Here is a 16261-nt window from a genome sequence, read left to right on the forward strand (position 1 = left end):
TGGGTCTGACCTTATTACCTTTAATCTCCCCTAGTCCTTTATAGACCTTGGCACATAAGTTCTTAAATCCCACAGTTATGATGATGAAGAAAAGTCTGAGACTGCTACTCAGGAGCTGCTCTAGCAATAGAATGTATTAAGCGCTGATTATAGGCAGAACATGACACTTCTCACCTGAGGGAGAATGGAAAGAGCAGGAGCCCATGAATCACAGGACCTGGGTTCATCTCACCTCCACCACCGGTCTGTTGGGCAAATCATTTAATTTCCCTGTGCCTCAGTTTCCTCATCTGTAAAACGGGGACTAAATCCTACTCCCTCCTAATTAAGCTGTGAGCCTCAAATGGGACAGGGACTGTATCTGACCTAATTACCTTGTATCTACCCCAGTCTTTAGCACATAGAAAATGCTTAATACCATTATTATTCAACAACCTACCCAGCCCCAAAAGCCACCATGTGGAGTCTCTCAGCTCTGATTAGACCGTCAAAACTTTTCAGAGACCTGGGAGTCTCAGCTCTTCAAGCCAGTGGGGGCCCTTGATTTCACCCACCCCACTCCCCTGAGTGAGCCTACCTATGAGTCCCAGTTGCCAAGAGAAACAGCACAAACGTCATTCATCCATCTCCCCTAGACTCAAAATTGGGGTGGTGTGAGGTGGTCAGAGAGGCACAAGCAGAAAACCTGAAAGACTGTTTCAGAGAGAACTAGAGTCTTTGGGGACCAAGATCTTACCAATCTCAGCTGATTTCCGAGATGATATCGATAGTATTATTCAAGAATAATGATCCAGTTCTCAGAAACATACTTAGGTGTTACTTCAAACTTTTAAGGAGTCATATGAGTTGTCAGCAGCTAGCTAAGGCTTGTTTTATTTTCTGGCATATTGGAATATAGTGCCTGACTTTTTTTTTTTTTAATAGGGAAGGGTGGGACCAAATATTTTGTGAAGATAAAAAAGTGGGGAATTCAAGAAGACTCGCAGCAATGACCTGATCATGAATCTTCCTCCCTAGATTGTGATCATGTGGGCTGGGTCTGTCTTCAATTTATATCTTCTAGATTCCTTTATTAAGCACTCGTAGTGGGCCTAGAAGAAGTCTGTAAAGGGCTAGGCCCACTAAAAGTGCTTAATACACTTTAGCAATAGTAATAAAAACATCTGAAATGCTGTCTGTAAACCTTAATACTTATAATGCAATATAAGGAATGAAGCGAATCTTTCCAGAAACGGATATAAAATACACAAGACACTGTGTTAAGCTCTAGCAGAAGTTGACTTTCCAGAGCACAACCACCAGTCTATGTCTGGGACGGGGCACTGCTGATACTCCTGAATGCCACTGCAGGCTCGGAGCAGGGGTTTGAGGAGCTAACGGAGCTGACCTGGGCCGTTCTGACGCCCTGAGAGAGGGCAGAGGCAATTTGAGGGACCTAACTTGGAGCAGGTGAGAATTTGGCACTACAAACACATGCCCAAAGATCCAAAGGGACAGCAGCAACTGGACCATAATCACAGCTCCTCTGTGAGCCCGGGATGGTTAGGCCACTTTCCTGAGCACGTTTGTTGTTCGGCCCGGCACCCATTCTGGTGTTGGAGCCTAATCCAGATCCCATTCACTGCAGCCAACCCTAGAGAGTCTCCATTTTCTCTTCTTAAAGAAAGATTTTAGCTTTCTGGGAAAGCTTTGCGCTAAACAGCTTGAACCTCACAGATGAAAATGAAACAATCCTCAAACCGTTATTTTGCATTTGACGTTTATGATATCAGTCACTTGAAACAAAGCAAATTATGGTCCTCACATCGAAAAGTCAAGTTTGGGGGGAAAAAAAGCCACACAACATTATTTTTTAAAGTTATGAAAAGAATAAAATTAAAAAGCCAGAACCTGTTCATAGCACCATTTTCTTCTCTTTTCGATTACAACAGTTTAGACTGCAATTTCAAGTTTACAGTACTGTTGTTCTTGGATCACTTCATATCTGATACACCACAATCGTTTATTTCTTTAAAAAAAAAAAGGAAAAACTAAAAACCAAGAATACACAATCCTGCTTAGTTTAAATTTCAAGTTTCACATAAAAAGAGGTTTGGGGGAGTATAAGGTAATGTACGGGAATTCAAGTCTGCTCTACAAGAACAATTTTTTTTTTTTAAATCTCTACTTTAGAGATCTGATCAACAAAGCAGTGTGTGCAACTTGCCTAAAGTTTAAAATAGAACAGTAACAGAAAGACTAAACCAAGCCCTGAGTATTTACTCCACAATCGTTTAGAACTGATACTTCTTGGCTATGATTTTGTTCAACTTAACTATGTACTTCACAACTTACCTTTGCCAGATACATCTGCATGATCACAGAATGAAATAAAAAAAAGTTTAGTGCTTCTTACTATGCATTCTTCTAGTTAAAACCTTTAAGGGGTAGTAAGAAGATTTTGGTTTGTAAAGGAATCTGAGGCCACAGAACGTTTAATTGGGAACATTGTTCGGGAGAGTCCTTATTTGCATTTGCATATAAGCACTCTTGATGTTGTGGTATTGAAAGCCAGGAAGTGAGATGGTGCCTAGCTCAGGTTGGCGGAGACCAGGAGATACACCCCCTTGACCCGCAGTGATGTGGCCGGAGGTAAGGGTCCCCAAATGGTATCTGGGAAACCAGGAGATCTAAAATAGAAAGCTCTTCCCTTTTTTTTCCAGCTCCTGGTTATTAATTACTCTCAGGAGGCCCTCGTTCCCTCTCAGCTGTCACCCCCATGCAGAGGGAGAAGACTACCCCCCCTCTAGCTCGTCAAGAGAAATTGAAAAGCACAGAGCCGAAGAGACAAAATATTTTTGGACAGCTTGTGAGGCCCCATGAGAGCCTCTGCAACAGGAAGAGCTCAGGAAAAGCTAACTCTGCCAAAGGTCCAAACTATGTGGAGCAGAGAGATAATATATATTTAGGATGCTCGCCTTGAAGACTCAGGTCTTTAATAATGCATAACAAGAACCACCTTAGGACCTAAAGATTAATCTGTCTGGGTGTGCTTGGAACAGTTACCAAATTAATCTCATCAACATATGGTGACTGGCATTTGTCTCGGGTCCAAATGAGTGGTAGACACTATTTCTCCTGCCAACACCGAAACTAGAATGTCACCACAGGTGAACCACCCATTCATTAGATGCAGCACTAAGAGGTTGCCATGAGAGTCCTGGGGAGACTCCTCAAAGATCGACAGTGGAGAATGCCGCTTTCCTAAAGCCCAGTCACCCAGAGTTCTCTGTGTGCTGGATAATTAACTTAAAGTCAACTACCAAAAGATCTTGTGTGGCTGAGACACGCTATATAGCAATTGTTTGGGTACACAAAGGAAACTGCATAATAATCGAGGCTTGCTTCAGAATGAAAATATCCAACAGGCTCAACAAATACTTTTAAACAAAACAGACTAAGACCAATAATTTACTAGTATTTTATAAGTTCGAGTTCAAAGCACGGATGTGATAATGTAGCTTTTTAAAACGCCGACACCATTAAAGGAAAATGGAAGCTAATTTCTTCAACTATATTACTGGAGCTGATCTTATGTATCAGCTGTGATAGCATCAGGTTTTCAACGGAAACCAAAACGAAAGGTTAAATGACTTGCCAACAGCCTTTAGGTTAGTCGTCTCTTGATCTTAACGTCCATCTGTATCTACTAACCAGTTATGGAGTTATTTGTAAACAAAAGTCAGTCATATGAAATAGCTAGGCTATTAAAGATCAGGTGTTAAGACAACCACCTCCCTTAAAATTTTGGAAAACAGTAACCGAAGAACATAGGTAGCAACCGCCAGGCTACTGTGAAAATAATGCTCATGATAGAGCATTAGATGCCTAGTGTTAAGAAGAGGGTTTTTTTTTGTTTTTTTTTTTTGTTGTTAAAATAAAAATCTGACTATGTGTGGCCAAATGCCAATCGAAACTGAAATCTGCCCCCCACCCCCACCCCGCCCCGTCCCCACCCTGGATGAAGCACATTTTGGCACCTGTGCTAAATGCTTCTACTCGGGCAAGTGAGTGCAACTTGAAACAAGAAAAGGACAGTCAGGATTTAGTCACATTCAAAACTTTTTCATAGAAAAATATAAATATATTCCCTGAATTGAAGGACACAAGAAAGATTCGGAACAGCCAGCATTCACCATGAATTCCAGCCACGTTACTTATAGAAATGGACTGGTTTCTCTCTTAAGGTCATAAGGTGCAATCACCCGGATCTAATTCGTTATCTACCTCTAGACATCTATCATCATCACCCTCGTTATCATATCTCACAGTCCTCCTACCCTGATTTCTAGTTCTTATTTTTGAACGTCGAGGAGCTCTCTTATATTTTGCATAGTCCAAATCCTCCCAGTCATTATCATCCAGACTTAACCTAGGTCGCTTTTTTTGTCTAGGCAGTCTCCCAGGTTTAGATAGGTTAGCTTTAAAAGTTTTACCTTTTCTAACTACTTTTGCTTTTCCTCTTATTTTCCTCTTTTTTGCTTTCGTGTTATCACTAGAGTTAGTGTCTGAATCAGTGGCTGATTCCACAACTGAAATGCCCTTGGGACTAGAATCGGGTCCAGACTTGGCACTCCCCGCTGTTTCAGATGCTTCCATGCTTTCTGATTCAGAAGGTCTCTTCTCTCCCTCCCCTTTCTCAGAATCTGCTGGGTCCGGCAGATGGCGGGGGGCCTTGGCTTTTCTTAAAGTCACCGCCGCCTTCCGTCGAGTCATCTTTTTGATTCTTCTATCTCGCCACCTGCTTGGCCCGGGCCCCGCTTCCTCCTCCTCCTTGCTGTTCTTTGCAGCAGGCTTCTTCCCAGAAGTGCCCAGGCAGGAAGCCCCATTCTCATTTTCATCTCCCGGGGTATGGCTTTTGGAATCTTCTTCAGAAGATGCAGTGGAGAAGTGTTTTGTTTTAAAGGACACGGGAGTAGACTTGGGACCACTGGCACGCCGATTCTTCCACCGGGCCCCTTTCGAATGACTTTCAGAGTCTGAGTCTTCATTTTCAGACTCACGAACACTTTTCTTTTCAATCTCTGAACGAGCCTCGAATGCCTGATCTCGAAAGGCAGACAGCTCTACCGGCTCTTTTTCACTTTCGCATTCAAAATTTGTGTCACCCTCGGAATCGTACAGTATCATCTTCTTGGGGATCGTGGCGGTCCCGCGAGGAAGCGGTTTCCGGCCCTTCCTACCCCTAGTGCCCACGTTTCCAGAGCTGGAGTTTTCTTCTTCCTCCACATCGCTCATTAACTTAATCTTACTTGCGGCCACAGCAGCGCACCTACGTGGAATTCTCAAGCCACCACGTGTGGGCCTTAACGGTCTGCTAACCACTTCCGAGTTGCTGTCTGAGTCACTTGCATGGACCCTTTTCCTGGCAGTTTTTCTGATGAGTCCATTTTCTTGAGATGCGGTGCCTGGGTGGGGGCGGAAAAACAAAAGGGAGTTTAATAAATTTCCAACGGTAACAACCAGAATGCAGAAGTGCTGGGCTAAAAAGAAAAAAATACATATAGACTGAAATTAAGTGTTTGTAAGACCATCCTCAAGCACGAGTAGGACTACGTCGTCCTGATCAGAGTCCCTGACTTCCCTCGAACTGAAATGAGATAGAATCAGGCTGTGAAGTACCAAGTACCATAAAAACCCAAACTAAGATGAACCCAGTTACGATATCATTTAAGGCAAAGGACTCAGGGCTCATTAGGGTGGGCAGGGCACCTGCCCTGGACCTTTTCCCTATTAGCGGGACTTGGGAGGGCTGCTGCAGCATAGAAAATTTTAAAGAATAATCAAATTGAGCCCATACGATCTGCTGGAGTTGAATTTTACAATGAGTAACACTTGGGGATTTAAATACTTCTGGTCTGCACTCACTCACACCCAGGGTGGGATTAACTCTGTGAGCCTGGACCTTCTTCATTCAGGGGCACCACAAATGCTTAAATCTTTCCCCCACCATAAAATATTTGTTATTCTGCTATGGAAGCTGTTAACACTACATTACACATACCTTTTCATTAAAACAAAACAGGCCCGTGATTACACTTCAGTCTTAAATCACTCCACCCCAGGATGGGTGCGGAGATCCAACAGAAGCAACAAAAATTAGCTCATGATTAGATTTTAACCAAGTGATAATTATGATCAGGAAACTGTTTCAAAGACTGGAGGAAACAAGACGTTTGAAAGCCATGTGGATGATGGGGGAAGGAGGGAAAGAACACAGACAATCCCCATACTAAATTCATCTTTTCTATCACGGGTCACTAGCTGCACTATTTAGAGCAGTAACACCTATAAAAGATTATTCTCCTGAGCTTAATAAACCATAACTCTTTCTTTACTTTGTTTTAAATTTTAACAAGATGTATTTGGATCTATTTTTTTTAAACTCAGGAGAAAAACAAATATGAGCTACACCATCTCATCATCTCATCTGGGAAGGAGCCTAATTTACGTGTCAACAGCATGGAACCTGAAGTCAAGAGACCTGGACTCTAGTTTCAATCAGTTTGTATTTAGTGAGTACTTATTGTGTGCAGAGCACTGTACTAAGCGCTTAGGAGAGTAGAACAGAGTTGGTTGACATTCCCTGCCCATAACGAGCTGTCAATCTAGAGGGGAAGAAAGACATTAAATAAACATTTTATAATATAAATAGATATGCACAAGTGTTGTGGTTCTCCTTCTGCCACTAGCCATCTGGGTGATGAAGACAAGTCATTTATTCCCACTTTACAGAAGGAAGAAACTGAAATGCAGTGAGGTTAATATCTACCTCTCCCTACCTTAAAGGGATGCTCCCCCCCATCCCCCCCCCCAAAAAAAAGGTTAGTGAAGTGAAAGCATTTTGGAAAGTAAAAAAAGGATGCCCAAAATTCTTGGAATTATGTTACATACTGCAGTTTACCTTTTATAAGGTTCTTTTTCCTCTTATTTGGTTTTGTGTTATTGCAATTCAAATCGGAATCCAAATCTGTTTCAGACACATATTTCAAAGTGCACTCGGAGGCAGCATCGGAACCAGATTTTGAACACTTGGGCACCTGCACAGGTGTTTCTCTTTTGACCAAATGTCTTCCATTCCCACTCTCTTCCTCCTCAGACTCTGCCGAGTCATCTGAATCACTCAAGACCTTTGCTTTTCTCGAGAGTGTGGCAACCTTACGGCAGGTGGTCCTCATGGGTTTTCTAACCATTCCAGTTTGCCTGGCCCTGAGTCTCCTTCCTCCTCAGACCTGTTCCTTACTGGAGGCTCTTGCATAGAAGTTGACAGGCAAGATTTCCTTTTGCTCTCATCCTCTGAATTATGGCTTTTTGACTCTTCCTCAGAGGATTCTATTGAGGGAAATTTTGCCTTAAAAGATGCAGCAGTGCAGAGCTTGTGACCATTTGTGCGCCAGTTCTTCCGAACCACTTTCAGGTCACCTTCTGATTCTGAGCCTCCATTGTCAGACTCACTAACGCTCGTCCCACGAGCGTAGGAGCGAGTCTCGGCCGGGTGATTTCTAGTAGTAGATTGCTCTTTTTCGTCTTTGTCGCTTCCTGACTTCAGACTTTTCTCATCCTCCGAGTTGTACAACAGCTTTTTTCTAGCTGCAGCAGAGGCATTCCGGTGAGGCAGTTTCCTGCTGTTCCGGCTTCCAGAGCACGCACTTTCTGAGCTTGAGTGCTCTTCCACATCACTCATTAGCTTGATCTTATTGGCAGCTGCAGTCGCACACTTGCGTGGGATTTTGCGGATGCATCCGGTTTTGGCTTTCAGTCTGTCACCGGCCACCGTTGAATTGTTGTCAGAGTCGCTCAGATAAACCCTTTTCCTGACAGCTTTTCGGCTGTATCCATTTTCTTGAGAGGTAGAACCTACGAGGAATAAGAAAGAATGAGTCGGCAAAGAATCTGTAACAGTGCCCCTTCTGAAAAATCTCAAATGACAAGGTTCTCTTCTCCGGCACACGTACCAAGCCCTTTCTGCCCCTTCCGTTCTGTGATCTTTTCTATCTCATTGGGGAGAAGTGAAGTTGTTTTGGCATGGCACCAGTTTCCTAATGCTTCCTATTCTCAACTCCTGCAGCCGGTCCCACCCTGGCAATCAACAAGGAGCCAGCCAGGAAGGTTAATCGATCAGAGGCCGTAAAGATTTTTAAGAACTCACTGACTGGCTCAAGTCGATGGCATAATTTACCATTTGTACCTTTTGTTGTCACGAACGTTTTAGACGAAGAACAAGGTAGGAAATCTAACATATGCAAAGAGTAGCACTGGGTCGTAAAAATTGGAGAGGGAGTCCTTGGGAACTTCTACACTGGCTAGGTCAAGGTGACCCCACTTCCAGGAGATCCACTATGAGAACTACACACAGGGCCATAAAGGAATCCAACTGTTACTTATCCAAGAGACATGAGTGGAAAGGATAGGGCGAGCGACTGAATCTTGGTCAATCGCCACATGGGCCAAGAACCTTACAGTCTGATTAACCTGTCCCATTAATTAGTACTATAATTGACTGCTTGGTGCAGGTTCTCGGCCTTGAAGTCTCAAGACTACAGCTCATCCATCATACCCAGTGGGAAACTCTGTCATCATCACCACCACCACCCCAGAAATTCGTTTATGGAGCTGCCGGGGAATTACAAAGATTCAGTATTGTGTCATCTCCCCATGTCTGGAAGTTGGATAGTTCCTTTTAGATGAACGACTTCTTGTAGTTAAGTCAATTCACGTAAAGCTACTCTACCAACACCCTGGGTTTTTTTTTTCTTCAATCAGTGTAACGACTTGGGACAATTTCTCGTTGTTCACTTCTCTCAAATCTGGATTCTCCATTAATTGTCCTGTATCCGGGACTGTCAGAGTACTTCTTTTTGTAAGAGAATGAAGCAAGCTAAAACAACTGCAGAACGTTTTGCATTCAAAGGAAAGAGAGAGGTTAAGATGTGCTGAAGAAACAGAGGAGATAGGAAGGTGGGTCATGCCATTAAACAACCCTGGGATGTTTGGGATTAGTTTTCTCCAGTACAGAAGAGTAACAAGTTTCGACCTATAAATCATGAGCTCAGTTTCTGCCATAAGACAAAAAGTTCTGTAGAATGAAAATTACGGAGTTACATTCTTTACTTTTAACGTAACGCTGGCAACTACACATTCCTCACAAAGTACACAACCAGCTCTTACCTGCTTTTCTCTGAGCAGCTCTATTTCTAGTAACCCTGAAGTTGTCACTGTTGCCTCTGAAGATCCCATTGCGTAATGAGGATTCGGTCACTACAGAACTCTCTCTACTTTCCTCTGAACTACTTGAAGAAGCTGAAGAGGAGGAAGAGGAAGCTGAGGAATCTTCCATTTCACTCTCTGACAAAAATGAGAAAGTTGAAGTGTCAAATACAGTTAACTAAAATCAATGCTTTACTCTGTGACACCATGGGTTGTTCTATAAGGATACATACATACCTTAACAGCACTATAAACTGTATTTGATTACAAGAGCAAAGTGTCCTTGTAAGACATTTATAGACATGTTCATTCCAAAGCAAAGATCTTTCTGGGCACACTTTAAAGCTTTGGATAAGAGGTGCAGCATTTACTGAGCATCCCCTTGAAGTGGTGCCCGGAACTTGACTTCCCTACTACTTCTGGGAAGTACGGAACAATGAAGTGACGTGTTCCCGGCCCACAAGGGGATCAGCTTCTCAGGACATGTGAAACATTCTTGAAGCAGTAAATAATTACAATTAGCCCTACCCCTTTTCAACCTTGGAAACAATTGTTTAGTGTGACAAAAAGATATAATGCTAGAACCGCTTTGAAAAAAATTCCTCCAGATTTTCTATTAGTTAAGTCTTTCCCTATGAGAAATTTCTATCCAAGATTCCAATCCCAATCAATTTTAATGCATGTGTGCATCTGCAATCATCAGAAAAAGAAATGAACACATTGAACAAGTTTCTGTAAAAATACTTTTTAACCTCGTGGAAATCACAGCAACGTTACTTCTCATGGTGACGGTCTCTTATTAACAGCATCGCTTCCAAAGAATTCTGAAGACTGCTACTTCTATATTATACAGTTCAATATGACACAGACAATCCTTTTTATAAAGGCATCATTTCTCACCAGATAGTGGAGAACACTTTGCTAGTGTTAAAGGTCTAGCCCGTCCGATCTTTCTAGACGATGCTGCCGAATCTGACGATTCACCAGAAGTTGCATTGGCAGAGATGTTTGCACTGACTTTATGGCTTGTCACAAAAGTTGCCCTGCTTGAGGTAGATTGTTGAGGAGAATCTTCCACTTCGGGTAAGACTTTGGCCTGAGATTTTAACTGTTTCTGCTTCAGGTGTCTAGATGAGCAAGAAATAATAGAGGAAATCGTGGGCAATTCGACAGAATAAACTTTAGCACAACTGGGCTCTGGTTCAATTGTTCTCAATTTCAAAGTGAACTGTACTTGGAATTAGATCACCAGTATTTCAGAATAAGTGTGGAGACCTAATTTTACTTGAACAAAATCATATTCAAATTTGAACTTCACCCTATATCTCCTCTCCCTTTCATCAGAATTTGATGTTCGCCATATGCTATGCCTCAGTGTCAGGCCAGGGTCCTGTGGGACCAAAGCCCGCAGGACTGGTGGGGCCGGTAGTAAGCTAAAAATCAGCTGGACTCAAGCAGCCACCTTTCCCCCAAACCTCCAAACCAATCCAAAAGAAAACCAACAAAAACAAACCCAGAAACCCCACAATCATTTACACTGGCCAGTAGAGAGAGGGGTTTGTAGTTCTCAATGGTGGCAAGGCATGGGAATGACATTACACAACCCCCTCTGCTGGGCATGCTGCTAGCATTCACACAACTAGAGGTTCCTCAGAGCCACTCAACAGTGCTTAGTACAGTACTGGGCATATAGTATAGTCTTAAACGCCACAGTTGTGTCATTAGGTGTCCAATCCCTTTAAGGAGCTGATCACTTGATGGGACCTGAACTCATTAAAATTCCAAAGACCTGGAATTTTTACCAATCCTGCCGGTCCACAGCTAGAGCAGGCTCCCCCCAAACCCAGCCTATATAGCGCCTCTGTTCAAGTGCGTTCATCGGTTTAAATATCAGGGTTTAAACAGATCTAATATTTACTGAATATAGTTAGGTAACAGATTAGATGAAGGTAAAGATTAAATGCCTACATATTTTAGTTCCAAAATAATTTGCCTTATTTACTTTTGAGATTTTTAAGAGGAGGGTTAGTTTGCTGTCCCACTCATTTAAACAACCTGGATATTAATTATATTCAAATATATGAAGACTGAAGCAAATTCTAAATGTACAATGATTTTCAAGGTGCAAGTTACGGATCCTAGCAAAAGAATACTGACTGCCTAAATTTTCCTCAATTTAGTTTTCTTTGCTAAAGAAAGTACCCTGCCCTTTAATAATATTATAAAAAATTCCTCAAGTTGCCCCGAAACCTCAATGCCATAATTCGGCCATCCAAAAGTCAATCAAAGGTATTGAGAGCTTACTGTGTGCAGGTCATTGCCTTAAGCACTTGGGCGAGTACAATACAATAGAAGCGGTAGGCATAACTCCTTCCCCTCAAGGAGTTTACAATCTAGTGGAATTGAAAATACACAACATTCTGATCTGATAGTGGTTCTCCTATTGTTCTCACCTTGATTTTAGAGTTATTTAAGAGAATGAATAAAATGTATATGGATGTTCTATAGGGGGGGAAAAAAAAGTAAGCCTGAGAAACAAGCAAAGCTACGAATGCAACTCATCACCCCCAATCAATTTACCTGAACGGTTTCTCAGATTGGTGGGCCTGGTTAGAATTCTGCCGCCTCTTATACCTCTGACTTCTTCGGAGTCGCTCTTGGTATTTTTGGCTAATTCTAAAATCAGAAGAGATTCTCCTCATTTTTTCCTCAAATAGAGCAGACAATCTCAAGGTCATGCTGTAAATCTGTGTTGAAAAGAAAAACAAAGGAGTCAAATCACAGTCCTTCAAAATACACATCTTTCCCTCAAAGAAGTCCAAATGGGCTTCAGGCACGGTTATGCAGAACAGGCTCATGTGGTTGTGTGTCTAGGCCAGATATAATCTATCGATTCACATTACAAGTACATTCTGCCTTTTTCTCCAGAATATAGTGAATTTCTATCAGTGTTTTTAGAAGTATTAGCTCTGGACTCACTTCTCTGACCCCCAATTTTTTTGTTCACTAGAGAGATACTTCACACAACCCCAATCAATGGGGCCCAGCTGACCTGCAGGTATGATGTATACATACCTGTATGTACAGATTTACAATACCTACCTTTGACCTTTTGTTCGGTGTATAAGCTTTTGCATTGCTAAATATTAAACGGATATCTTTGCACAACTCCAATGGGCTGTCATAATTTCCAGCTTCTAGAGTTTCTCTCACTGTTCCAAAGTCCATTGGAGTATCTATAATGTCTCGATAGTCCTAGGCAAAAGATGTTAGGCAAACATGTTTAGCAATGCAAAAGCACAAAATTACAACAATAATAAGAATAATAATAGTGTTGTGTCAAGCACTTTACTAGGCATTGGGGTAGATCAAGATAATCAGGTCAAACATTCAATGCGGAGAAGTATTAGACATGAACAGTGTAGAGTAACAGGCCTGGGAAGAAATCAATTAGTCCATCCCTTTGCTCCTAGGGCAAGATAACATTTAACTCATTCCGAACAAAGGACTAGCTGCATCAGGCACGTGCAACCCCGTGACTTGTTTAGGGTTTACAACAAGCAGCTAGAGTACAGAAATTGAGAAACTGCCCAGGGATTGTGTGCTACAGCAGTGTTGTGACAGTCCATCCCTCAGCACTACTTTTAATAAGTCCCAGAAACAAAAAGGTTCCCACCTCCCCCATAAGCTGGGAAAAATTCTTCCTCCCATGTCCAAGGAAGACAATCACAAAAGGGAGGCTCACTGTCAAGACCAAACCCTTCTCCTTTACCATTACCATTTCTATGGCAGCTTCACTACTTAGGGAGAGGGGCCAAATGGCCCAATTTGCTTGTCCTTTGGTCCCACTAGTCCAGGCTTCTTCCCCGCCTCCCCTCTCTAGGGAGAGGGTGCCAAATGGGCAGACTCCCTGGGCTTAGAGAAGCAGCGTGGCTCAGTGGAAAGAGCCCGGGCTTGGGAGTCGGAGGTCATGGGTTCGAATCCCAGCTCTGCCACTTGTCAGCCGTGTGACTGTGGGCAAGTCACTTAACTTCTCTGTGCCTCAGTTACCTCATCTGTCAAATGGGGATTAACTGTGAGCTTCACGTGGGACAACCTGATGACCCCGTATCTACCCCAGTGCTTAGAACAGTGCTCTGCACATAGTAAGCGCTTAACAAATACCAACATTATTATTATTGCTGCTTGTTGTCACTACTGCCCCCCAACCAGCCCTGTCTCCTGAGGGAGGAGGGGGTCAGATAGAGGACATTTGGAAGCCTGCCAGATCTAGTCCCCTCATCCCTGCTGCTGCCCTTTCAGGGACTCCCACTCACTCATAGGCCCCAGTGGTGCCTGGAGAGATTGGCCTACCTCACCTTCCCAGATCCAACTTTCCCTCCTGCTCCCAGGGTTGCAGTAACCCTGCTCCCAGTGATGGGTTGGGAAACCTTTCACCCAAGAAACGCTTTCCCCCAACCAAACCATCCATACAGAGTCACTGCCTTGAAAAGCCATGAGCAAGCAAGAATGCTGAGACCTCTCTCGGCAGCACGGCTCCCTGGCTTCCCTTTTAACTCGGGTTTAGCGAGAACTCGTTGGGAATACCAGGGAGAGTGAGAAGATGGACCTTACCTATATTAGAGGGGAAATAATGAACTTAAATGGCTGTAAGATACAAAGCCTTGTAGAGGCATACTGTACATTCAACAGATGCATCAAAAGCTCACCTTTTCTCTCTACTCCCACCAAACAAAAACCAAAGGAAAAAATGATTGTCAGTGGACTTACGGGATACTCAACCAAATCAACAGGTTGTCTAAATGGCTCAGAATCTTCACACTGGAAGATTAAGTTCATGAGTTCCTTACACTGCTTTTTCCAGTTATTCTCATATTAGAAGTTACGTTACTGTTGCTTTTCTTCCAATGATGACCCTACCAAAAAAAAAGTTATAAACAAAAAATTTTATATATCAAGTAAATTGTGTCCCCCATGCTTTCTTCTGCATTTCCCTAACTTAGTGACTGCCTTAGTGATCAAGAAAATGCTGTCTATCAACATTGTCATATTGTACTCTTCCAAGTGCTTAGTACGGTGCTCTGCACATAGTAAACGCTGAATATGATTAATAGCCCCACTTCATCTAAAGAGGCTGATTCTGCTTTAACTTGATTAAAGCACCTGAAAAGAGACAAATCTATTTTTGACATTGTGATTCAAGAACTTGGAGGGAAGAAAAAATGTTTAGCAGCACTAATGGAAGATTAAGTCATCTAACTAAACTTGGCACAATTAGGAAATTGTCATACAAGAGATTTTTAAAATATCTCCTTTTTCTGGCTGCCAAACATCTGAACTTCAAATAGTTCATGACTGACCAAATCAAAGCTGAAAAGAAAGATGAGGAATTGGTTTTGTTTTTTTTAAGTACTATTTTAAAGTTAGGTGATCTTTACAAAATGTCAAGCATAAATTACAAATAGGCAGTGGACAAATAGCTTGACTTACTTTAACTTTTCTTCCAGAAGTTCTGGGACGATCACTGTCATCCTACAAAATCAGAGCATATCCCTTAAACAATGCAGGTGAATACATAATTCTCAGTTACAAACTATGCTAATTTATCATTTGAAGCCAGCGGCTAGAACTCCGGACCTGACAATTAAAAATTAAAGTTGGCTTTCACTTCCTCTCAATTTTTAATTGAGCACCACAACACTGACAGTGGTGGTTTTTGAACCCTCCCTATGTCATAATTGGATCAACTCAAGAATACAGATGAAAGCACTTCATTACAACCATTTACAGAGAAAAGGAAAAACTAGATTCCATGAACTCTTTACATAAGAGTTCAGGCTTACCGTTCAAGGGCAAGATTTATGGTTGAAAGTATGGTAAAGAATGCTGATTTACTTTACTACTGTAGACCCATCCTGGGGCAAGGATGAGGTGGTGAATATATTTCATTTGTACAGCTGGTTTTCCTCAAAGAGAAGCGCTTTGATGAATCAGTCCATAATGACAGACTGCACACTGGGGTGGAGGACAATTCAAGCAACAGATCAATAGCAGAGAAGGATGATCACATCTCTACGAGGACTTCCCTGACTAAACCCTTATTTCCCCTACTCTCTTCTCCCTCCTGCATCACCTGTGCACCGGGAACTGTACCCTTTAACCACTTGATAGTCACCCCACCTTCAACCCCACAGAACTTTATTTTTTTTTTTAATTACTGTGGCCTTTTTTAAGCACTCTAAGTGTCGGGGTAGATAAAAGTAAATCAGGTCAGATGCAGTCCCTGTCCCACTTGGGGCTCACAGTCTAAGTGGGAGGGAGAACAGGTATTGAATCCCCACTTTACAGATGATGGAAGTGAGGCACCGAGAAGTTAAGTGACTTGACCAACGTCACACAGCAGAGGAGGAAGGACCAGGATTAAAACCCAGGTCCACACTCTTTCCTCTAGGCTTCCCTCTAGTCTCTGTAAGCACCCTGTGGGAAGGGAACATGTCTACCAACTCTTATTGTATTCTCTTAAGCAGTTAGTATAGTCCTCAATATCACTGATTGATGCTATGACCACATCTAATTAAAAACCTTTTTAAAAAATGCTTTTCCAGCAAATGTGACAATGTTTGATGTCTGCAAGTTTTCCTAAAGTAACTGCAACAACTACTATTAAGGCTTCATACCATATCAGCAGCAAAGATATCTTGCTCATCATCCGTAGTGCAACAGAGCTCGGCTATATTAGTACAGTTTTGATCGCTGAAAAACAATTTTGAAATTTTTGTCAATGAACATGCTATCACATACAGAATACTAATTCAGCTTTAGCACAGATGGGCCTGTGAAGTTTTCTAAAATGTTTTGAAAAGAAACTTCAAAATGGAAAACACTACTTGAAGATCTGTGCAACCAAAAGGAAAATGCCTTTAATATTAAAATAATGTATCTAACTTGGTAGGAAATTCAGACCTAGGAAAAACAAATTAGAGTGAATCGTCACCATAATTCCTTTGTTACATTA

The 16261-nt window shown here is 42.2% G+C and overlaps 1 protein-coding gene across 1 annotated transcript in view; it reads right to left on the reverse strand.

Annotated features, from left to right (window-relative positions):
- BRWD1 (bromodomain and WD repeat domain containing 1) overlaps positions 1-16261 on the reverse strand; it is a 74094-nt gene that overhangs the window by 10901 nt on the left and 46932 nt on the right. Inside the window, 11 exon segments of the mRNA XM_029046557.2 lie at positions 351-361; positions 4476-5447; positions 6944-7235; positions 7238-7896; positions 9208-9384; positions 10147-10373; positions 11827-11993; positions 12349-12501; positions 14017-14147; positions 14733-14778; positions 15924-15999. Of these exon segments, the coding sequence (XP_028902390.1) occupies positions 351-361; positions 4476-5447; positions 6944-7235; positions 7238-7896; positions 9208-9384; positions 10147-10373; positions 11827-11993; positions 12349-12501; positions 14017-14147; positions 14733-14778; positions 15924-15999 (2911 nt within the window).

This window comes from Ornithorhynchus anatinus, chromosome 18 (genome assembly GCF_004115215.2).
Source record: "Ornithorhynchus anatinus isolate Pmale09 chromosome 18, mOrnAna1.pri.v4, whole genome shotgun sequence".
In the NCBI taxonomy this organism is placed as follows: domain Eukaryota; kingdom Metazoa; phylum Chordata; class Mammalia; order Monotremata; family Ornithorhynchidae; genus Ornithorhynchus; species Ornithorhynchus anatinus.